This window comes from Sorex araneus, chromosome 6 (genome assembly GCF_027595985.1).
Source record: "Sorex araneus isolate mSorAra2 chromosome 6, mSorAra2.pri, whole genome shotgun sequence".
Lineage (NCBI taxonomy): Eukaryota > Metazoa > Chordata > Mammalia > Eulipotyphla > Soricidae > Sorex > Sorex araneus.
Window position 1 is genome coordinate 21,124,868 of NC_073307.1, and position 24,837 is coordinate 21,149,704.

General features: G+C 40.6%; 1 protein-coding gene across 2 annotated transcripts in view; it reads left to right on the top strand.

Moving 5' to 3' along the window:
- The first annotated feature begins 31 nt into the window (after positions 1-31).
- Positions 32-24,837, top strand: part of PFDN1 (prefoldin subunit 1) — a 64,702-nt gene continuing 39,896 nt past the window's right edge. For both annotated transcript variants that reach the window (XM_004609925.2, XM_055142427.1), the window contains exons 1-2: positions 32-135; positions 3,449-3,615. In XM_004609925.2, the coding sequence (XP_004609982.1) occupies positions 103-135; positions 3,449-3,615 (200 nt within the window). In that variant the 5' untranslated portion in view covers positions 32-102. The remainder of the gene's footprint in view (positions 136-3,448; positions 3,616-24,837) is intronic.

Consider the following 24,837-nt stretch of genomic DNA (forward strand, 5'->3'; position numbering starts at 1 on the left):
TCTCACGCGCAGGCGCATAAGGTAGGGGCCCCGTTACTCCGCCAGGACCCCGCCCCGCGTCGGGCCGACCTCCCACTGCGCAGGCGCAGACATTGACCCAAGATGGCGGCCCCCGTGGATCTGGAGTTGAAGAAGGTAAAAGAGGGTCTTGAGCAGGTTGAACCTTCTCTTTGGCGGCTAAGGGGACTGTGAGCAGTAGTAGCCAGTGAGGCTCGAGTCCCGCGCAAGGAAAGAGGCCCCGGGCAGCTGGGAATCATTTCCCAGGGCCCTTTAGGCGGGACCGGGGCTGGTTGGAGTCGGGAGCGAGCGGCGGTTGCCGATACGAGCGTTTGGGGCTGGGCCGGGTCAGGTCTTGTCGGCCGTTAGCTGGCCTGTTCCTCGTGCCCAGCTCCAGGACCGTTTCGTCTGACACGAAGCCTCCACTTCCACAGTAAGGTTTGAAATGAGCGTTTCAAGTTGGAGCCCTTCCGAGCGCCTCAGCTGCTCGAGCTGAAGCGTCTCTAATTTTACATTTTCCATTTGCCGTGGAACCCCCACCTCCCCCCCAGCCCCAAATTCCACCCAAGTCCAAATGTGCGTTTTCAGGTCACTTGGATTCTCTGTCTTGAAAGGTCTCAGTATCTGCAATTGGGACCGACCTCGCACTGTGCTTTTCAGGCCTCCCGCCCCCCTTAACTCACTTCTGAAGCATTTGTCAAAAAAAGAAGCAAGTTTAGAGAAGTTTGCCAATCACAATCTCCGCGAGAAGGAATTGGGCTTCTCTTTATTCAAACAGTTGCTCATACATGTGCTGTCATTCTGGAACGATTTGCTGCCGTTTTAGAATTTTAAGGATTCTAATTTTAGTGGACCACAGAACTCAGGCTTTTTTGCATGAGGGGATTGGAAAGGAAGGATCCACACTTTCATCTACTTTAGACCTAAACTTTTCCAGAAAAGGTAACGTTCCTGAAAAGACTCAGTTGAAGATCTGAACTCGCACCCAGTATTCTGTGCCTTCCAACACACTGTTTGGGTTTGGGTCACACCTTATGGTGCTCAGGGATCACTCCTGGCAGGGCTCTGGGGAGCATATAGGATGCTGGGGATGAACCCAGTTTGGCCACATGCAATGCAAGGGCCCTACCCTCCTCCACACTTTTTTTTTTTTTGCTTCTTGGGTCACACCCGGCGATGCACAGGGGTTACTCCTGGCTCATACACTCAGGATTTACTCCTGGCTGTGCTGGGGAGACCATATAGGATGATGGGGATTGAACCCAGGTTGGCTGCGTGGAAGGCAAATGCCCTACCCTCAGTGCTATCACTCCGGCCAGCTCCTCCACACTTTTTGACTGCACACGGTTTTGTTGTGCAAGAGCAAATTTTACTAAAGGCTACATTTTTGGTCAGTCTTTGCAGAAATAATATTCCAGTAGGAATAATAAATGAAGCTGTTTATCATTACTCTGAGAATTTGTGTTTGTGCCTAGTGTTTTGCCTTTCTTCCTTTGAAACTTATAAATTTAATTCCTATTTGGCATTTTCAGCAGTATACTATCATCCTTCCCAGGTGGTGTACAGAATAATTAGATGTTAGCATGCAAAACAAAATTCACTTTTAGAATAAAACCTTCTGAAAGATTTTTTTTTTTTCCCGTTAAAAGATAAAATGTGGGCCGGAAAGATAGTATTGGGGTAAGGCCCTGGCCTTACATGTGACTTACCTAGGTTCGATCCCTGGAACCACACAGCCTGAACACAAAGTCAGGTCTGGCCCATAAAACAGCCTCCCCCCTATGTCAAAAAATTTAAGTCAGAGGTTAGTGCATGAGCTTAATAGAGTCCAGCTGTGTTACTTGAACTTGTTGCTAAGAGACCACTGTGGCTAGTGAGTATAAACTAAAGACAGTTACAGACTTAAATTGGATAGTTTTGGTAATAGAGTTAAATGAAAAAGATATGTGTTTCAAGGTTTTATTTTCTAATGTAAAAGATAAGGACTGGGGCTGGAGAGAGAGGCGCTTGCTTTGCGGAAGGTTGATCCCTGGTACTCTATATGGTTCCCTGAGCACTGCCAGAAGTGATTCCTGAGTGCCGAGCCAGGAGTAACCCCTGAGCATTGCCAGGTGTGACCCCCTAACAGAACAAAACAAAAAAAATAAGGGCTTGGGGCTGGAGAGATAGTACAGAGGTTAAGGCCCTTTCATGCCCATGGCCCATCCCTATTCAATTGTGGCAATGCTTACGGTCTCCCAAGACCCACAGGAGTGACCCCTAAGTACAGGGTTGAGAGCCCTGAGTCTGCTGGTGTGGCCCCCAAAAGCCAAAGGGGAGAAAAGGAAGACCAGGCCTATTTTGGGTAGAGTCTAATAGGAAATTTCGGACGCCTTCTTTTCCACGTAGAATATCTTTGAAACCTTATTAGTAGGTGAGAACAAAGAATTAAAGCTTTTATCATGTTCTGAAGTTTCAGGGGTTATTAGGGCATTATTTGAAAACAGGGGCCGGAGTAATAGTGCAGCAGATAGGGCTTTTGCCTTGCAGGCAGCTGAACTCGGTTTGATTCTTGGCACCATATATGGTCTCCTGAGTCGTCTAGGAGTGATCCCTGAGCATAGAGCCAGGAGTAAGCCCCGAGTGTCACTTGGTGTGGCTCCCGCACACAAAAAAAAATTGACAGCATGAATATGAGTCATTTGATGCTTAAACAAGAGTAACCAAGAATTGTGTTTAAGAAAATGTACACAAATATAAAATTTGGCTTGATATGTGCATTTGATGAGTATATGCAAGTTTACCAATGCTATGAATAGTTTTTGTTTTTTTTTTGTGTCTTAAAAATAGTCATGTTCTGAATGTAACTGTAGATAGTAGACTAGAAAACATCCTGAGCTAGGGTTCAGAGAGATAGATTGAAGTACCTGACTTTCCACCAATTGGTATAATCTCTGCAAGTCGCTTTATATCTTAGTTTTGTAAACTGGTGATTTAACTGCCATCCCTAACAGGAGATGGAGAGGAGATATTTTTCTCAGTATTCACATATTAATAGTCCCGTATTAGTATTTTAGGCAAATGTAGGAAAGTGCTTTGAAACCTAATCATGTAAAATAAATGTAAAATAAATGTAGCAAGTTGTTACATTTATGATTCTTGTCTTGGATCACATCTCCCAACTCCTGGCATTTATTGCTTTTATTGCTCTTTGGGTGCATGCAACTTGATACGGTTATTATTTAATGTGCATTTGTTCTGCTTCAAATAGATTACATCTTCTGAGAATAGTGCAAATTTAATGTTTAGCACAGTGGCTTGGTGTTTATAATCATTGTCTTATTGATGTATGCTTTCATACTTTTCACTGCTCTGTCTCAGGATAGCATGCTTTGTTTTAATATATTTAGATGGACTTAAATGTTTTCTGTAAAATGTTTTACTTACTAAATCAGAGACTTGTTTTTATTAGGCCTTCACAGAGCTTCAAGCCAAAGTTATTGACACTCAGCAGAAGGTGAAGCTTGCAGACATACAGATTGAACAACTAAACAGAACGAAAAAGCATGCACATCTCACAGATACAGAAATTATGACTTTGGTAGATGAAACTAACATGTATGAAGGTGTAGGAAGAATGTAAGTAAAATATATCCTTAAGAGGGTGATCTTGGACGAGGTTATGTCTGAATTAAATAATAGAATTTGTTTATTTTAAAACATGGGCCAAAGTGTCATAATAGCTATGTAGATCATCTAGTCAAATACTTTCTTTTTTTAAGAGTGAGAAACTGATCCTTAGATAGATGTGGTTAATTTTAGACTTTGAAGTACATTTCTGGAATATTTCTCTATTCTTCTAAGATTAGGTACTTAGAAGTGTAATTTAAATGATCAAAGTATGATTTGTCAAGAAAAAAATGATGATTTGTCATGAAAAGTATTCGTAGTTATTTTGTGTGAGAAGATTTGAATAGTTATAGATTTGACTTTCCTCAGTACTAAATCTTTCACATGTCTAATCAGTTTTGCAAAGCTAAAGAAAAGATCTAATTGTTGTTTAAGTAGATTCTTTCTCATATAGTTTTTAGATTTAATAGAACCACTCTTACATGAGAAAACTAGTAAGCCAATTTACCTTTTGTTTTATAGATATACAAGTAAACACTGACACACAACTTCTCTGTGTGTGTGTCAGATATCAAACCCAGGGTCTCATAAATGCAAACAAACAAAAAATAGAGCAAAGCTTGCCCATATCACTGACTACAACCCTGACCCACATTTTGCATTTTGTCTTTTCAAAAATATAGTATTCTTTTAAGAGAGAATGAATGCTTCATCTTCTCCAAGCAGTACATGAGGAATGGAAAAGCCCTTAACTACAGGTCACATTCTTTTACAATGAGCTAAAAGGGGAGACTTCTTTTTTTTTTTTTTTAAAGTAGTGGAGGTCCTGCAGGAGGGATTTTCTGGAATTTGGTCTACAAATATTACTTAGTAAGTGGATCATTACTTCAAGTTTGCAGATCTTTTAGTTGGAATGGAATTTGACCTCCGTTTTAGGATGACTTGTTCTGTGATTGATTTGAAGGGAGCATAACATGTGTAACATTTTGTAATGGTTTGGGAATGACATCATGAGAAGTAGGCCCTGCTTATGATTAACCAATCTGTATCTTTCTGGAAAAGAGATAGATGATGAGAGATTATGATTGTTCATCTGATTGATATTTTAGAATAAACAGTATCCATCAAATCAGTTTTATCTCCAGAGCTTATAACTTTATTGCTTTAAGAGGAAGAGAATCCCACTTTTGAGAGTTTGTTATGGAATTACAAACAAATTGGGATCAGAACATAGTAGAGCCCTTGAATATGCATCTGTGTAGTTTAAAGTACATTGCTGGCATTCACTGTGGTATAGTTTTATTTTTTTATTTTTTTATTTTTTTTGCTTTTTGGGTCACACCTGGTGATGCACAGGGGTTACTCCTGGCTCTGCACTCAGGAATTACCCCTGGCCGTGCTCAGGGGACCATATGGGATGCTGGGATTTGAACCCGGGTCGGCCGCGTGCAAGGCAAACGCCCTACCCGCTGTGCTATCTCTCCAGCCCCCATAGTTTTATTCTTAATATGAATATCCTTATGGCTTAAAACAACTTTTCTATCATGCTTATTAGCATGAGGCATTTGGATTTCACATAACTAGCTTCTGTTTGCAACAACCAACAAATCTCTTTTCCCAAAATAGAAAAACTTGACTGTCTTTGGCCTTTTTGTACTACAGTGAGGTTGTAATTTAAATATTATTTATTTTATTATTTTTGGCTTTGGGATTACAACAGTGCTCAGGGCTTTCTCCTAGTTCTGTGCTCAGGGGATCATTACTGGTGCTTGAGGGACCATACACGATGTTGGGGATATGAAGGGGATTGAAGGGGACTGAACCCGGGTCTGCCGTGTGCAAGCCAAGTGCCTTAAGTTCTGTACTACCTTTCTGGCTTGAGCTGTTTATTTTTAATTAGAATAATTTCATTTATTCAACACCTTGCAGAAGTGATAGGAGAGTTGCTTTGTTTATTTTTGCATCCTGCTCAAAGTGCTGCAGATAGTGTTCTTATTCCTATTAAGAATATGACTTTAGAGCTTAAATTTGCTTATGGTAGAACAATATTATTTCCAGAAGATTTATTTCATGTAAATGATGCCTCTTAAGAAATCATATAGTTTAAAGTGTTTAAAGAGGAACTCATGTATGATATTGAACTTTGGGTTTAAATTTGACTTGTGCCTTCTAGATCTCACTGAGTGTAAGTTTGAACCTCCATTGTAGGGGCATGTAAGGTGAATAGCATTTGTTGTCTGGCTAGAGTATTAGTGCCCTGACAGGAAGAAAAGACTTGCTGAGTATTAGTCTGGTCATGAGGACGTTTTCATTCTTGATGCTAAACCTGAAATATCTATTTCTGAATTTATAGTCTTGAGTAATCATGAGTATCATTGTCAGATTTTTCTTCAACTCATTTAAAATCATGGATAACAAAACCCCAAATTCTTATTTTTTTTTAAATAAAAAAAAAAGGGCAGGGGTGGGGGTGGGGGACACACCTGTTGGTGCCTAGGACTTTCTTCTGCCTCTGAGATCAGACATCACTCAGAGTGGTGCTCGGGGCACCATATGTGGTGCTGGGGACTAAACCGGAATTGACCATATTCAAGGCAGCGCCATACCCTCTAATACTACTTCTGGCTTCAACTCTTCATTTTTGTTTTAGAATCTGCGGTTGATTTTTGTCACCACTAAAATTTAGGCTTTTTTATATCTTGCTGATACTATATCCAGTAACATTAAACTACTATTCATGCCTTCATTCTGTTTAAATGCGTTGCCACATATTGATACCACTATTTTTCACAAAATTCATTGTTTTTTGCTTTAGCTAGTGGTGCCCAGTGGCAGCTAACCCTGGCACTGTGCTCAAGGGCTGCTCCTGTGTGCTGCAGGACTGTGGAATAACCAGAGCATCCTGCATACACAGCATGTACTGTCCTCTCCTTTGCCTCGATAAAACCCTTGGTCTATTGCTTATAGGATAAAATATAAACTTAATAGCCATTCACAGTCGTCCAAATTAAGGACAATAAAACTTAAACTTTTAAGTGAATTAAAACCTCCAAGCTTAGGACCTGCCAGTTTCTATTCCAAGGCTCAGCACAGCTACGTAAATTTCATGTCATGGACCCACTTTCTTCCATCATATAGAATTAACCTGTTGGTTATTTTTTAGGAGTCTTAATGTAGGCATTAACTATGCTTTAATTGATGAGTGATATCTGTCATGGCGTAAGGATAGAAGAGTAGTAGCATGTACACCAGAAATTGTTACCTCTACGTTTGCCACATGGGTTTTTTCATATTTCTTATGTTTTGGTTCTTTCTTAGTTTTGCTCATTCTGTCCTTGGTTTGCAGTATCCACTTTCCCTTGTGAAATTCTCACCTATCTTCTATGTTAGATTTATTTATTATGCATCCTGGATGATACTGTAGGTAGTATAGGTAGTAGAACTTATCGAGAAAGAGATATTTTTGTTTTTGGGCCACACCTGGCTCTGTGCAGGGATCACTCCTGGTGGGGCTCAAGGGACCATACAGTGTGCCAGGGATTGAACCTGGGTCACGTGTGTGCAAGATGCCCTACTATCTCTCCAGCCCCCAGAAAAAGTTTCCATTTTATTGAAAAATAATTTTTTTTTTAGAACTTTCAGAAGAAGTTTTTTTTAAGGGATTATTCTCCCCTACTAGATTTCACTTCTGTAAGAGGGACACGTTTATCTTTGTTCCCTTAGTCTTTAGCATATAATATCTGACATAAGAGTTGTCACTGTTACTGTCATCCCGTTGCTCATCGATTTGTTTAAGCGGGCACCAGTAATGTCTCTCATTGTGAGACTTATTATTATCCGTGGCATATTGGATATGCCAAAGACAGTAAAAACAGTGACATAAGAGTTAAATATATTAATTTGAATTGAATTGTTTTTTTCAATTGAACTGCTGGGGATTTTGGATATAATTCTTATGCCTAAAGTAATAATATTTTCTCCTTTTTTTCTTTAGAAAAAAATGTTTAGAAAGTTTTAGTTATACTGTTTTGATACATGATCCAGTGAAAAAGAAACGGAGGAACATATTTTGATTAAGTGAGAGAATTTATGGGACTGGAGAGATAATACAGCTTGTAGGACTCTTGCCTTACACTAGGCCAACTCAGGTTCACTCCCTGGAACTGCATATATTCCCACTAGTCAGCCAAGAGTGACCCCTGAGTTCAGAGCCAGGAATAAGCTCTGAGCACCACTGGGTATGAGCCCCTTCAGCCCCCCCCCCTCAGAAGTCAAAGTTATGTTCTTTGATTTGACAGGATTTTTTATTAAATCTGTTGAGATAGTTGACTAATTCTAAATGACAATCAGTTGTAGAGATGGTAATAATTGACAATGTAGAAAAATAAAAGCTTTTAAGATTATGCTGAAGGTAATGTAATCTTTGGAGAATAAGGACTATTCTCTGCAGAAATAATACTATATCTTACTCATTATCTCAGAGAAATAGAATTTTTCTTTTTAGGATATGTATGTTTTGCAATGATTTCAATGTATTTCTTTTTTTTTTCTTTTCCACTTTTTTGGGTCACACCCAGCAATGCACAGGGGTTACTCCTGGCTCTGCACTCAGGAATTACTCCTGGCGGTGCTCAGGGGACCATATGGATGCTGGGAATCGAACCCGGGTCGACTGCGTGCAAGGCAAACGCCCTACCCACTGTGCTATTGCTCCAGCCCCGATTTCAATGTATTTCAATTGAAATCATTGCAAGCTTTTCATAAGCATCGAGAATTTGATAATGCTAAACACCTCTTATCAGACTATATAGCATAAGAGATGATAGATTTGCTGTATACTGCAAACTCTGCATATTTATTGCTCAAAGCCATATTTTTGGCATGTTGCCAGCACATTTTAGTTCTCTTACTTCATTTTCTTCGGAGAGGCTGTTATGTAGCCTGATACTACTACCACCAATTTCTAGTTTTGCTATTTAAGCTGTTTGTGAGCTGACCTCACCATACTGTTTTGAGAGCTATGATGAAAGTTACAACTGTGGAATGATCTGTCTGAATAGTTGGAAGTGTTTGTCTTTGCATCTTTCTAGCATGCAAGAAGGAAATAGACACATCTTAAATATTGCATAAATGCTTCTTGTATTTTTTTCCCCTATGAATAAGAAATAGTTAATAGTGGATTATGGGTATTCAACCCCCCACCTTTTCTTTAATTCATAGAAAATCAGAGTATTTTTAAAAAGTAAGAAATTTATAGATGCACATAAATGACATTTAGCTGTGCTTGTATTTAAAAAGGCCATCATTAGAATAAATGCCAAGCTTATTTTTGTTAACAATAAGTATGATCCTGAACTGATTTGATTCCAGGCCTATTATTCTATTTATCTGAGTTCATTGCTTGAGCATTACATAATATTTCTTCTTTCCAAATGAGACAAATAGTTTTTAATTCTTTTAATATGGGAGTTACTTGAGGAGAAGAATGATTAATGCTTTTTATAAAACTTGGACCTACCTAAAAATAACTTCCTACTATATTTAAACCAATTTAGAGGTATGCCACTATTCTGTGGGTATTTTTTACATTTAAGAAACTAAGAATGAACAATGGTATAAATCTACCAACTAGATAAGTGTCTAGCAATGTAGAAATTGCAGTTTGGGAGCGGTGTTACTATTCCTGCTTGTTGAAGTAATGTGATGGTTGTAGTGGTTGGACAATCCAGAAGTGCGAAGCTTAAGATAAACAGGGCCCAGGTAGAGAGTGAAACAGTAGGTATAGTCCAAATAAGGTAAAGCACACATTTTTTTTTTTAAAAATCTAAGAAGTTGAGCAATTTCTTAACCAGTATTGTAGAAATCTGTGCTCTTCATGACACCTTGGTTGAGTTTTACTTTATTTAAAATGTTACTTTGGGGGCTGTGAAGAGCTCAAAGGGCTGAGTGTGAACTTTGCACATGGGATGCCTGAGCTCGGTTTGTGGCCCAGCATGGTCCCCTGAACACGGCCAGGAGCAATCCTTGGGCACTGAGCCTGTAGCAGCCGCTGAGCATGGCTGGGTATGCCACCCACACCCTTCAGTGCCCCCCACAACTCCCATGTTATGGTGGTTTTATTATTATTTTAATTGTTCGGATGTTGACCTATAGTTTGAGTCATGACATTTAGTAAATTCAGGATGCAGCATTTGATGTTTCTCTAAGGTTACTTGTATTAAATAGTAATAGAAAGGCATGGTTATGCCCCCTTAAAATTTGTTACTATTTAAGAATTTTTCCCGGGCTGGACTGGAGCTCCTGCTTTTCGTTTAGGAGCTTGAGTCCCGGCACCACATGGTCCCTTGAGCGTTGCCAGAAGTGCCTCCACAGCACTGAGCGCTGCAGGGGTAGCTCAGAACCAAAGGAAACAAACACATGAAAGTAATGTAGCTGTAGATGTGGTTTTCCAGTAAATTTGGGGTAATTTTAACACTGAAGGAGTTGTATTTATTTATTCCTGAGAGATTGAAAAATTATAAATCTTACTGTATTAGTGTAATTGTAAAATAGTATTGATACTTTGCTAGAAACCATACTTTCATTGGAGTCAAATTTGGATATTTTATGTAGTGTTTACTATGTAAAACGTGCATTTTGGTGGGACAACACTTACTACAAATTAAAGTTAGAATCTCCTTTTTAAAAATCTGTTTGAAAGAATTAGTTTGGGCTGGGGGCTGGAGCGATAGCACAGCGGGTAGGGCGTTTGCCTTGCACGTGGCCGACCCGGGTTCGAATCCCAGCATCCCATATTGTCCCCTGAGCACCGCCAGGAGTAATTCCTGAGTGCATGAGCCAGGAATGACCCCTGTGCATTGCCGGGTGTGACCCAAAAAGCAAAAAAAAAGAAAAAAAAAAGAATTAGTTTGGGGCAGAGGGGAGATGGTGCGTAGGGCTGGAGCACGTGCTCTGCGTGTAGGCCCAAGCTTAATTCCTAGTACTATGTATTCCCTCTCACACTGTGTGAGGTGTGCCCTACCCGTCTCCTGCTCCCCAAAGCCCCCCAAGCCAATAAAGATAGAAAATATGTTAATTTGTATTTGTAGTGTTTTGTTTGTTCTGGGACCACACCCTGTGCTGCTCAGGGCTTACTCCAGGCTCTGCAGTCAGGAATCACTGCTGGCAGTGCTCGAGGGACCATCTGGGATGCAGGGATCCAACCCAGATTGGCTGTGTGCAAGGCAAGTGCCTTACTATCGATCCTGCTCCGACGTTAATTTGAATCTTATTTAAAAGTTTTGCCTTTTTCTTTCTTTGTTGTTTATGTTGTTATGATGACCAGGGGCTGTGCACGACTTGGTTGTAGTGCACACCTGAGGGGGGTGTCACAATTTAGCTGACATTTTGGTGTCAGTGCACATACTCAGCTGTGCTGGATATTGTACATTTTTTTTTTCTCCTGTTTTTGGAACCCAGAATCCCAAACAGCAGTGCTGCGAGGGTTGCACTTGGTTTGAGGGGTGGTGCCAGGGATTGAACTGAAGAACACATGTCTGCAAGGCAGGTGTTCTACCTATGCCTGGATCCCTTTATTTTTATTTTGGGGTATAGAAAATGTAGCAGAGAGAAATTTCAAAGGTGAAAAGGATTTTTTAAAAATTATTTTTTAGATTTTATTTGAAAGGAAGAGGAGTTTTTGACATTGCGTTGCCTTTACTAATAGACTGTGACCCACCCTTGTATTTTTATATAGAGCCATTAAAAGTCATGACATTCATTGCTCAATATTAAGGGGAAAAAAGCCCCAACTTTTCCTTGTGCAGGGAAAAATGACTTCAGTTTTATTGATGTTGAGTATGTATGTAACTCCAGATGGGACACTCTTCTCTTCCACAGATGTGCTACTCTAGGGAGAGGAGACTCTTGAGTAATAGTCTTAATTTCCTTAAGTTGTCAGTGATTTAAAAATTTGATGTTCATTATAACTCTGCGGTAGTGCTGTGTAGAATGACATCATTGTTTTTATGCCAGGGGAAGTAACAAACATTTGCGTAGGAATTACATAGACATGTTTCGTCTGCAGAAAAGTGCACTTAATAATCCTTTCCCTTTTTCCATTTCTGTGTCCCCTCCTCCTAAATAGTACCACTAAAGTACAGGGTATTTATTTTTTAAAAGTGTGTGATGATTAGAAATAACTTGATTAAAAGAAAAAGGAGAAGGGGTCAGGGAGAAAACAGAGCTGGAGTACGTACTTTCCATGTGGGATCTCTGGGTTTCATCCCTGGCACCATATGGTCTACAGAGCACCACTGGGAGCAATATCCAAGTACTTAAGTTAAGGAGTAGCCCCTAAATACTGCAAGGTGTGACCCCAAAACAAGAGAGAGAGACAGAGTGAGACAGAGAGACAGAGACAGCTAAATTGTGCTGGGAAAATGGGACAGCCACTTGCATATGAATACACTGGATCACTAGGGGCTGGAGTGATAGCACAGCGGGTAGGGCCTTTGCCTTGCACAGGGCCGACCTGGGTTCGATTCCCAGCATTCCATATGGTCCCCCTAGTACCGCCAGGAGTAATTCCTGAGTGCAAAGCCAGCACGGGTGTGACCCAAAAAGCAAAAAAAAAAAAAAAAAAAAAATAGATTTGTTGGGGCCAGAGAAATAATATAGCAGGTAGGGCACTTATCCAGTGGTCTCATGCATCTGTGATTTACAGAAGAACAGAACAAGAGAATAGATAGGAATAGACAATATTGAATGAGGACAAACTGTTGGCCTTGGATTACAGAACTGGGATGGCCAAGTGGGGGCAGGAGGTAGGGGGCAGTAGATAGTGGGGAAAGAAGCAGTGGATAAGAAGAATATAAGAGTATTGTTGGAGGGTCTTGGAGTAGTGAGGTACAGAAATTGTGTACACTGAAACCATAAATAATAATTATATTTGTTTTTTAAACTATAACGATAATTTATGGGGGAATAAACATTCTAACTGCCCACTAACAGATGAATGGATAAAGAACGCGCGTGTGCGTGCACACACAAATACTGCTGCTCAGCCATTGAACCTTCCCCTTACAGCATTAATGAATGAATGAATGAATGAATGAATGAATGAATGAATGAATGAATGAAGTGCAGCATTAGTGAATCCCGAAAGTGTTTTGCTGAGGGGCTGGAGGACAGTGGTAAGTGAAATAAGTCAGGTGGAGAAAAACAAATCCACTATGACTTCACTCTTCTGAGAAACAGAGAGAAACAAAACAAATGGATCCAAAACAAAAACAGATTCTTAGATACAGAGAACAAAGGAGTATGGAGTGGGTTGGAAGGTGGGAGAAATGGATAAAGGGTGTCAGTATTGTCAGTAGGAAAAAAGGCCAAACTTTTTGTTTTGTAAACTTTGGTTGCTATAGGCCAACCCACCTGTGCAGTAGAGGGACAGCCCAAGGGATGCCCGTGTGGTGTGGTGGGTGCGGGGCCTCAAACCCAGGCTCTGACCCTGCAAGGCAAGTATTCTGCTTGCTCTGCTTGAGCCACATCCCTGTCTTAGTCAGACTTTTTTTTTGACTGGCAAAGGCTTAAACAGAATAGACTTGTTGGATGAAAGCATGTGTCTTTTTTTCTTTTTCTTTTCTTTTCTTTTCTTTTCTTTTCTTTTCTTTTCTTTTCTTTTCTTTTCTTTTCTTTTCTTTTCTTTTCTTTTCTCTTCTCTTCTCCTCTCCTCTCCTCTCCTCTCCTCTCCTCTCCTCTCCTCTCCTCTCCTCTCCTCTCCTCTCCTCTCCTCTCCTCTCCCCTTCCTTCCTTCCTTCCTTCCTTCCTTCCTTCCTTCCTTCCTTCCTTCCTTCCTTCCTTCCTTCCTTCCTTCCTTCCTTCCTTCCTTCCTTCCTCTCTTTCTTTCTTTTTTTCTTTCTTTGGGGGGCACACCCGATGATGCTCAGGGATTACTCCTGGTTCTGTGCTCAGACAATACTCCTGGAAGTGCTCGGGGGACTATATGGGTTGCCAGGGATAGAACCTGGGTTGACCATGTGCAAGGCAAGTGCCCTGTCCACTGTACCATTGCTCCAGTCCCTGAAAGAATATTTAAAAATACAGGATTGAGGGTCTTGCCTGTGTTTTCTTTCCCCAAAACCAAAATTAGGGAAAAATGCAGAATACTAGAGTGAGTTCTAATGGTTATAATCAAGAAACCAGTAATGCAGGCGCTCTACCTTTTGTACTATCTCACTGGCCCCAATTAGCTAAATGTTTCTTAACCGAAAATAAGTTGTAAGGCTGTGCCAGAAATTTTCTGATTTTAACTTCTGTTTATGGTGGCAAATTTGGGAACAACTTACTGTCTAATATGTTTGAAAGAGAACTGAAATGTTCGTCAAGGGACAGTCTGCTTGATCATATATTCTACAGGAAGCTCAGAAAAAAAATAATTAGCTAGAAGTTGAGAATCCTCAGTATGAACACACATTTGATGCAGTGACTTTTTTAGCATTTTTACATATTTATCTACACAAATCTTAACCAAGATGAATTAATTGAGATTTCAGTGTGTTGTATGCACAATTTGTGCCTGTGGTTTTGTGAAGGATTTTGATTGTTTTCAATTTTGGTGCCACACCCGGTGGTGCTCAGGGCTTATTCCTGGTTCTGTACTGGGAGAACTCCTGGCAGGCTTGGGGAACCATTGTAGGGTACCAAGGATCTGACCTGGGCCAGTTGCATGAAAGGCAGGTGCCTTATTAACTATACTATCTCTCCGGGCCCTTTCACTCCCCACCTCATTACAATGTTTATATTTTTAGAATTTAAGTTGAATGGGAGAATGTTATCTCAGTGTTCTGGCCATGAACTCAGCTTACCAAATTTTGTTTTGAGGAAGATCAATTACCTTGAAATGGCCCAGATTACTTGGAAGACACTCTTCTTTTGGCTTTGAAAAGGATTCAAAATGTTCTTGTGTCAAAATTTGCACAGTAGCAGGAGCCCAGTATTAAAAAATGTATCTTTAAATAGAAAAGAACATGACTGGCTTAAGTTGTTGAGCCTTTTACATTGTTTGGCTCAAGGAAGATTTGGATCTCAGTATGCATCTTGTGTGTGTCTGACTGAGACTTGCATTTATGCCAGAATATATTTATATTTCCCCATGTTTTTCTGCTTTTGTACTAGGAGTCTTATGTTTCTGTTCTTGAACACTCATTAGATAATAATCTTTTTTACTACCCAGCAGTTATTATTGTTATTTTTGTGTGTGTAGTGCCAGGGATCAACCCAGGGCCTCACACATACCAGCCATCTGAGCTACGTCCTTGGCCCTGTATCCAATTTATATTTTAACCTAGTAGTAAAATATAGATCACATCTTGGAAAAGTTGTAGAATAGCTCATTGCTTATTGTGGGGATGTTTGGGGTTTGATGAGGCCAGAGTTGAAGAAGTAAACATCAGAGGTGATTATTTGCCAGAATACTTGAATACCAAAATAAGGATCATGTTTAAAATAGATCAACATACTACAGTTTCCATTTCTGGAGTAATAGTTTGATATTAAAATAGACAATAATTTTTAATTAGTCCAAATTAAACCTTGCAGTGTGTGAATTACTCATCTAGAATATACCACTTAGATGGGATTAGGTTCCTGAATGACTATGATTCCCTAAGACTTTGGTGAATTCTTGACTCTCATCTGATTTGACCTATTGGTAGCATTTAGTCCAGTTGGTCTTTCTTTTCTTCTTCAAGCATTTTTTTCCATTGGCTTGCAAGATTCCACCTCTCAGCTTTTCTCAGCCTTTCTTTTATATAAGTCTCCTTGACTGCTTTCTTTCTCCTTTCCTAATACTAGATGGACCTGGGGCCCAGCTTTTGGATTTTTTTTTTTATTATTATTATCTTTACTCAGTTTCTCATTGTCTTTCCGAGGTTTATCTGTTTAAATGCTTTCTGGGGGCGATTACCTTGACTGCCCCCAGCAGTGCTTAGGGGCTACTCCTGGCTCTGTATTCTGGGGACCACATCTGGTGCTGGGGATAAGTGCAGGATTTGCCACATGTATAGCAGTCACTTTAACCTCAGAGTGTCTCTGGCCCATGATAATACCTTTTCACTTTTTTTTGGAGGGCTGGGGTGGGGGGTGGATGGTGGGCTGGGGCATATCCAGTGGTGTTCAAGAGCTACTGGCTTGGTCCTGGGGAAACCATGTGGTTCCAGGAATCAAACGTGGTCCTTCTGCATGCAACACATGCACTCCAGCCTGTTGAACCCACTCTCTCACTTCTCTTTCATAACACTTTCTCCCTTAAACTTTGTTCAGAATCTGAATATTCCTACTTATCATGTCTAAGTCCTAACTTCTTAAACTGAATTAGACCTTCAGAGGATCACATCAGTATGGGGGCCACAAAATATTTGTATACATTTTTGATTTATTAGCAGTAAATGTTTGATTTGCATACATATCTTATATACCCAGGGCCTCTTAAAAATTTCTCAGGTCAAGAGTCAGTATATTGAAGAGAAAGAGGAAAAGTGCTGCCACAGAGGCAGGCTAGGGTGGGGTTAGGGAACGGAGGAAACTGGGGACATTGGTGGTGGCGAATGTTTAAGGGACAGGTGTTGGAATATTGTATGACTGACCAATCATGAACAAATTTGTAATTGTATAGCTCATAGAGATTCAATAAAAAAAAATTTAAAAAGTATATTAAAAAAGGGGTCAGGATTGGGAAAGTTTTTAGCTGTGGTTTCAGCTGCCATTAGATTATTACAGTTGCCACCAAACTGGAATTCCTGCTTTCTTTATCACTTTATGGTTCGTTCTTACCTAAGTAGCCAAACATGAGTTCAGGCATCCTAGTCAGACCCTTTCAATGAGGCACTTGGAGGCGGTGCAGAGATAAAGGGCATGTCTGCGCGCATGAAACCTGGGTTTGACCTAGCACCACAGAAAACAAACCCTCAGATGAGTCTCCATTTCATCAGAAGAGATAAAAGCTTTGTAAGCTTGAACCTCATTATAAAATCTAAGTGTGAGCCATTGAATTACTTGGCTTAATAATTTTGCACTTGTTGGTTTCTCTGACTTCTGGATGTTTACATGACTTATCCCTTCTTCTCCTTCAGGTCTTTATGAAACAGGGACTGTAGGACCTTTTATTTCCAATCTATTTTTGTAATATTTCATCTTTTAATTATGCATGCAGTTGTATCCTCACTTCTGTCTTGCGCTACTTCCCCCTTCCTCTCCCCTCCCCCCCGCACTTACTAGCATCTAATATACTAGTTAATTCCTGGCTGTTATTTATTTATTTATTTTTTTAATTTTATTTTTTATTCAATCTTAAAGTGAAAAAATAAAAACGTATGTTTGAACACGTGTGCATACAGACAATGAGAAGATACAAGGAAATAAAAAACTAAAATAGGAATCTGGGATGTGTTTAACAAAATTTAATGGGGCTGTTATAGTCCTGTCTTATCCTTTTCTGTCCTAAAAAGAAAAGTCATTCATTCCTTTTTTTTACTTTGCTTTATTTTTATTTATTTTTTATTTTTTTTAATTAATAGTTTATTTTTAATTAGTGAGTCAACGTGAGGGTACAGTTACAGATTTATACATTTTTGTGCTCATGTTTCTCCCTTACAAAGTTTGATAACCCATCCCTTCACCAGTGCCCATTCTCCACCACCAGTAAACCCAACATCCCTCCCCCCCTCCCCAGTCCCGACTCCCCCCACCCCACACTGCCACTATGGCAGGGTATTCCCTTTTGTTCTCTCTCTCTGATTAGGTGTTGTGGTTTGCAATAAAGGTGTTGAGTGGCCATTGTGTTCAGTCTCTAGTCTATATTTGGCCCGCATCATCTTTTTAAATAAAGCTTATATTGACCTACATATTACACAATAAAATGCTCAGTTTTAGATTACAGGTGGATGAAGTTTGAAAATGTCACCATCGGGGCTGGAGTGATAGCACAGTGGGTAGGGCATTTACCTTGCACGCGGCCGACCTGGGTTTGAATCCCAGCATCCCATATGGTCCCCTAAGCACCACCAGGGGTGATTCCTGAGTGCATGAGCCAGGAGTGACCCCTGTGCATTGCTGGGTGTGACCCAAAAAGCAAAAAAAAAAAAAAAAAAAAAGTCACCATCAATACAGTCATGATATAGACATGAATATTTCCATCGCCCTAAAAAGTTCCTTTATTACTTCTTCCAGGTCAGTTCTCCCCTCCCTCAATCCTGGTCTAGGCAACTGATTATCTGATTTCTATTATTGTATCTTAGTTTTGCCTATTTTAAAAATCTCATGTACAATATACAAATAATCTCCATATTTTGTACTCCTTTGTATGACTGTGTGTTTCTTTGGTTGAGATTTATCCATATTGTATTTACTAGGCCTCCTCAGGGACTGTATTGGGCTTCAGTTCTACTTTCTACTTTTTAGTGTGTGGCACATGAGACACTAAAGGTGAGCACTGTATCGATGAACTCCATCCCAGCTCATTTCCATAAAATTGAATCACTGAACTCCCATTTCACCCAGCAATACCACTTCTGGGAATATATCCCAGAAATGAAAAAAAGTATAGTAGAAATGACATCTGCACTTACATGTTCATTGCAGCACTGTTTACAATAGACAGAATCTGAAAAAAACCTGAGTGCCTGAGAACAGATGACTAGTTAAAGAAACTTTGGTACATCTACACAATGGAATACTATTCAGCTGTTAGAAAAGATGAAGTCATGAAATTTGCGTATATGTGGAGCAAAATGGAAAGTATCATATTAAGTGAAATGAGTCAGAAAGAGAGGGACAGATTTAGAAAGCTTGCAGTCATTTGTGGCATGTAAAGTAACAGAATGGGAGACTAACACCCAAGAACAGCAGAGATAAGTACCAGGAGTATTACTCCACAGCTTAGAAGCCGGCCTCGAATGCTGGGGGAAAAGGCAGCTCAGTGAAGGGTGCTAAGAAGGCCTGCTCGGGATGGGAGAGGCGGGCTGAAAGTAGACTATAGACTGAACATGATGGCCACTTAATACCTCTACTACAAACCACAGCATCCAAAAGGAGAGAGAGAGAGCAAAAGGGAATGCCCTGGCACAGAGGCATGGGTATGGGGGTAGGGGGTGGGAAGGATGCTGGGACCATTGGTGATGGAAAATGGGCACTGGTGGAGGGATGGGTACTCTATCATTGTATTGACTGAAACACAAGCACGAAAGTCTGTAACGGTACCCCCACAGTGATTCACTAATAAAAAAATTTTAAAAAACTATAAAAAAATAAAAAATTGAATCACTGTGAGATACACAGGTAAAAAATTGTTCATGATTGGGTTTCAATCATACAGAGTTCTAACACTCATTTCCACCACCAATGTCCCCAGTTTCTCTCCCACACCTCCCCGACTCCCGCCCCATCAATACTCGTTTCTGTTCTCCTCCCTGCTTATTAGCTTCATTGTCAGGACCCCTTAAGAGTTTCATTTGGGGACCAGAAAAATAGTGATGAGTAGGATGCTTGCCTTGCACGTGGCCGACCCGGGTTCAATTCCTGGCATTTCATATGTTTCCTTGGTGTCCCCCCACACTCCAAGGTGTTATTTCTGAGCCAGGAGTAAGCCCTGAGCTCCGCAGGGTGTGCCCCCTACCCCCCAAAAATTTTTGTTTCAGGTGTTGAGGGAGATATAGTGGGTAGGGCACTGCACAGCTGATCAGGTTTATAAACCAACACCCAAGATGGTTCTCTTCGCACCACCAGGAGTGATTCCTGAGCACAAACTCTGAGGATTGGTGGGTGTGACAACCAAAAACCAAAAAAAAAAAATTGTTTTTTTTCACTTGGATGTGACAACATTCAAAGTTGGAAAGTACCTATGTTTTCTGTGTCATGTTTGTAGGAGCAAACATTTCACAGAAGTCTTTAAAAAGACCTCCTGTGTGATTTCATGATGAGCCACATGCTTGTGCTTGGGGGATTGGATTATTACCACGATTGGGTACAGTCAATCAGATTTCATTCCAAGATTCACTGCCCTCCATCACTTGGGAAAGTCTTGGGATTGGGGATCTACCAACATAGAGGATTGGCTATTGGGTATCCAACCAATAGTGTTTGCCCAAATCAACAACAATATAGGATCTAGCATTTGAGGGCTGCTTGCATGGTACAACGGATAAAGCATTTGCCTTGTACATGGCCAACCTGGGTTCGAGCCCCAGCATCCCATTTGAGCACTTCCAGGAATAACAACTGAGAGTTTTACTCCAAAACAAAACAGAAAAGAAAAATGGTTAGTAGCAAATTTTGGATAAATTTAGGGAATGTTTGCACTTTGTGTTAATTTAACCATATTCAAGTGTGAGCCACTAGTGGTACGTGCCATCGTCAGTGTGTTAATCAGAGTACAGGCAGGAAGCTATTGAAGTCATTCTGGGGCTGGAGAGAGAGTCCACGGGTGCAGGCACTTGCCTTGCACGTGGCCAACCCTGTTTTTGTCCTAATATGTGGTACTATGAGCACAGAATCAGGAATAGCCCCCAAGCCCCACCAAAAAAAAAGTAATTCTGGAGTATAGAAATCAGGGCATAAACTAAAATGTGGAAAGAAAGGGTTAGTGTGAAAGTGGTTCTAACCATGGTTGGCTTGCAAGGCAAGTAAATGCCCAACCTGCTGTACTGTGTCTCTGGCGCACCATTGGTCTTTGTATTTGTTCAGTCTGTTCAGGAATGTTTTAGTCATTAGTATCTGGCCCCTGTACTAGATTTTGCACCCAGGCCTTTGGATTTGTGTAGCATGTACTTGACATTTGAACTGTATTCCACACTGACAGCTAGTTTCCTTTTGCGCTTGTGGGGGTCTCCCCAGTGGTGCTTGGGGGTCTCAGATCCTGCTGATGCTTTGGTGCAGTGGTGCAAGCTTGGCAGTTCTCTGCTTAGACTTGGCTATGCTGTGTGACTCGGGCCTGAGTCATCTATGCTGGGCTACCATTTCTGACCAGCATGGCTCCATTTTTGTTGGTTAGTTTTGTTATTTGTCATACTCCTAGAATACAATCAAGAGAAATTAAAGCACCTATACAAAAACTTGTGCCTAAATATCCAAATCGTACTAGCAAACAATTTAAATGCTCAACTAATGATGGATTAACAAAATGTGGTATATCAGTGTTCTGGGGCCACAGGGCTGTATCTGGTGGTTCTAGGGTTGGGGCCATATAGAGCTTGTCTTGAAACTGGGGCCTTGTGTATGTAAGGCTGGTGCTCCACCCCTTTGAGCCATCTCTCTGACCCAGCTCATTTCTTTTTATTATTGAATGATTCTGTTTACCTGTTGAAGGACACTTGAAAGTTTATTCCCCATCCCTCCCCTTTGTTACAGTTGTTGAGATAACTGGAGATTGTGGGACACTTGGTTGTGGTACTTCCAGGGATCACATACTTATGTGTGGTGCCTTCAGATAAGCTCACTGCGGGGCACACAGGTGATTGCAGTAGTGTTTGAGGCTTCAATTTTGGTGTTCATGTGGAGTTGTATACTTTCTTGAAAAAAAAATTGGGGGGGGGGCGCATACCCAGCAGTGCTCAGTTTGCTCCTTCTCTGCACTCAGGAGTTACTTCTGGCAGTACTTAGGGAACCATATGGGATGCCGGGGATTGAACCTTGGATTGGCATGTGCAAGGCAAGTGACCTACCCACTGTACTATCTCTCCAGCCCCTTAGGGATTGTATTCTGTAGTCGAGGTGCTTGAAATGCTTAATTGCTGGTGTGGCACCGGGGATCCCAGAGTTGGTGCCCCCACCAGGCACCAGAGTTGTTGGGAGCGCTTGGTTCCAGGGATTGAACTTATGGCCTCAGACTTGCGTGGCAGGTGCTTTTTCCTCTGAATAGTCCCACACCCCCTGAAGAACATCTTGCTTTGTTTCCAAGTTTTGGCAACCAGGAATAAAGCTGCTATAAGCATTCATGTACAGGATTTTGTGTGACTTGAAGTTTTTTTAACCCCTATTGTTTAATGCCAAGGATGTTGGTTGGTAGGTCAGACAGTAATATTGTTTAGCTTGGTAAGAAGCTAAAACAAAACAAAACAAAAATCCATAAATTTCATATCTCCCCATTGCTCCCTGCCCTAGGCAGTTACAATTCTTTCTGAACAGGTACATCTAGTTCTGGACATTTCATGTAAATGGAATAATGTGATTATACCTATCTCCTTAGCACTTGGTTATTTTGTGATGCTCAGTGCTTAAGAGACTGTCCATAGGGTGCTGGGGATTGAACCCTGGCCTTCGTGTGTGTTAGATATATGCTTAAAGCTATCATTCTGGTCCTTAGCATTAGTTTTTAAAGATTAACCTACACAGGGGTCGGAGCAATAGTATAGTGGGCAGGGTGCTTGCCTTTTGTATGGCCAACCCGGATTTGATCCCCTGAGCCCCACCAAGAGTGATCCCTGAACACAGAGCCAGGATATAACCTGAGCACGACCAGGTATGCGTCCCCCACCCCTACCCCCCTGTCCCAAATACAAAAGATAATCCACATGTTGTAACATATATTAATACCTCATTTCTTCTTTTTTTTTTCTTGCCAAATAATGTTCCGTTGTAATGATATACCACATTTTGTTAATACATCATTAGTTGAGTATTTAAATTGTTTGCTAGTACTATTTGGATATTTAGGCACAAATTTTTGATAGGTGCTTTTATTTCTCTTGATTATATTCTAGGAGTATGATAAGTAACAAAACAAACTAACCAACAAAAATGGAGCCATGCTGGTCAGAAATCTATTGAGGCTTGGGTTCCAGGCCTCTAGCTCGACTTGCATATTCCAGCATGCCCAGACATGTCCACTGTCAGAAGAAAATGAAACTAGACCAGTAAGCCCAAGACCTTTGCCCAGGATTGAAATGTGATCGTTAGCAATTGGCAATTTTCCATTAATTGGCACTGCCTTGTTTGAAAACCTCATTTACATAAAGTGGTTCTAAGTGGGAGGTTAGTCCCACCTCTTTGCACTTGACCCTGCTCACTAGAGAACTTGAACATTCAGCTCAAGTCTTGCTTTTCATTTGTGTGGTTTTTGGGGCGTACTTGGCAGTGCTCAGGGATGACCCCTGCTAGAGCTTGGTGGCCATATGTAGTGCTAGGGATTGCACCTGGGTCAGCTGTGGGCAAGGCCAGCCCCTTCCCTGCTACTAGCTCTCTGACCCTCAAGTGATTTTGAATCTGTCTTGAAGATTTCAGTTGGAAGCCCTGTCTGTAGTAATATGTTTGTGGTAACATGTAAGTAAACTGTAGCACTGGACCTGTAACATTCGAGCTGTAAAACACTTAATGAAACTCAACCAGACTGGTTTCTTAGTCAACAAGTAGAATTTTTGAGTCATATTTTAACTGTTTATTTAATCTTTTAATGAACTGCTAGAATGTTTTCCATGCAGCTGTTTCATATATTCACCATGTGTGAGGGTCCCAGTTTCTCCATTTCTTCCAATACTTGTTACTGTCTTTCATATGAGAGTGGGGGTTGGGTCACATCTGGTGGGGGTTGGGTCACATCAGAGGAGGGGCTACTTCCAGTTCAGGGGACCTTAGAGTTCTGGGAATTAAACCTGGGTTGGCTGCTTGCAAGTCACATGCCTTAACCCCTTTAAACTCTGGTGCCTATTACCTGTCTGAAAAAAAGACTCTTGCCAGCTTAGTGGGTATAGTTTTGTTTTCACTCTGAACTTAAGTAGATGTATCTTTTTTATTTCATATTGGGACCACACCTGATTATGCTCAGGGGATCATGCCATGCCAGGAATTGAACTCAGGGCTTCACATATTTAAGACCTCTATCACTGAGCCACATCTCTGACCCTTTCTTTTAATTTAAAGTGTATGTCTTGGCATACAGTTGGGTCATGTTCTCTATCTAGTTTAGCTTTTAATTAGGCTGTTTAGATCAGTCACATTTCAAGTACTTACTGCCTCTTGAGTTATATCCTCATACCTGATTTGGTCTTTGTCTTTATTTTATTGTTGGTTTCAGAAAATTTTTGCTTATTGTGCCTTCAAATGTTTCTTTTGTCCCATCCTTCTCCCTCTGAAGAGACATATATTAGATCGCTTGATCTTACATGTGGTATCCTGCGTTCAGACCCCCCCACCCTTTCTGGTTTTTGGACCATACCCAGCAATGCTCAGAGCTTTTTCCTGGCTTTTCACTCAGTGATCATTCCTGGTGGGACATGGGGATCGTATGTGGTGCATGGATCGAACTTGGGCCGGCTGCATGCAAGGCAAGCGCCCTTCCCACTGTATTTCAGTCTGTCTCCAGTATTATGTTTTTTATTATTCATTACTTTTACAGTTTTTTTTTCCTTTTTGTGTTTCAGATTTTTGTGTTTCATTAATCCATCTTTAAATCTACTTGAACTTTGCCACACACCTACTTAGGAACCATGATAGGAGATTCTGTGCTTGAGGTTCTCTGGATGATTTAATAGGTTGAATTTGGATCACATCTCTTAAGGAAGGTCACTTTTGGATTCTATTAAATTCTTAAGGGACATTGTACTTTTTTCATTTTAATTACTACCAAGGTATAGCTATACACATTTCTCTCATTTTACGCTATGGAGAGGTACATTTCAATCTTCTTCATTGTTAGACTGAAGTTGAATGCATCTGCCTTGCACTGAGGATTCTCTTGATAGCACCTTCAGTTTGTCATTTGTAGTGAATGTTCAAGGTCTCAGGGATTCAGAAAAATTCCTCAGTGTGTCAGTTTATTACTTTCTTACTTTCCAGGGTTCCTGATTTATCTTCATTTTGCACCTTTGGAACCTTAGTGTTAACTCAGCAGAATGTTAAAAGAACTTTGTTGGAGCATTTTTTCTTAAATTTTTTTGTTTTTAATCAGGAAGAGCCTTTGGGTTATTTACTCTGCATTATGCCAACAACAGAAGTTTCTGACACACTCAGCATTCCACAATCTGGATGTGCCATTTAAACAAGTCTTTTCCTTACTGAGGGATTTCTGTTATTTCTACATTTTTTTTTGGCTGAAAAAATTATGATAAAAATGTTCACATATAGATTTTCTTCTACATTGCAAATAGATTTCTTCACTAGTGGAATTAAAGCAGCAAGATAGACTCATATATTTTTTGTTTTGGGGGCCATACCAGCAGTGCTAGGGTTTACTCTTGGCTCTGTGTTTAGGGATCATTTCTGGCA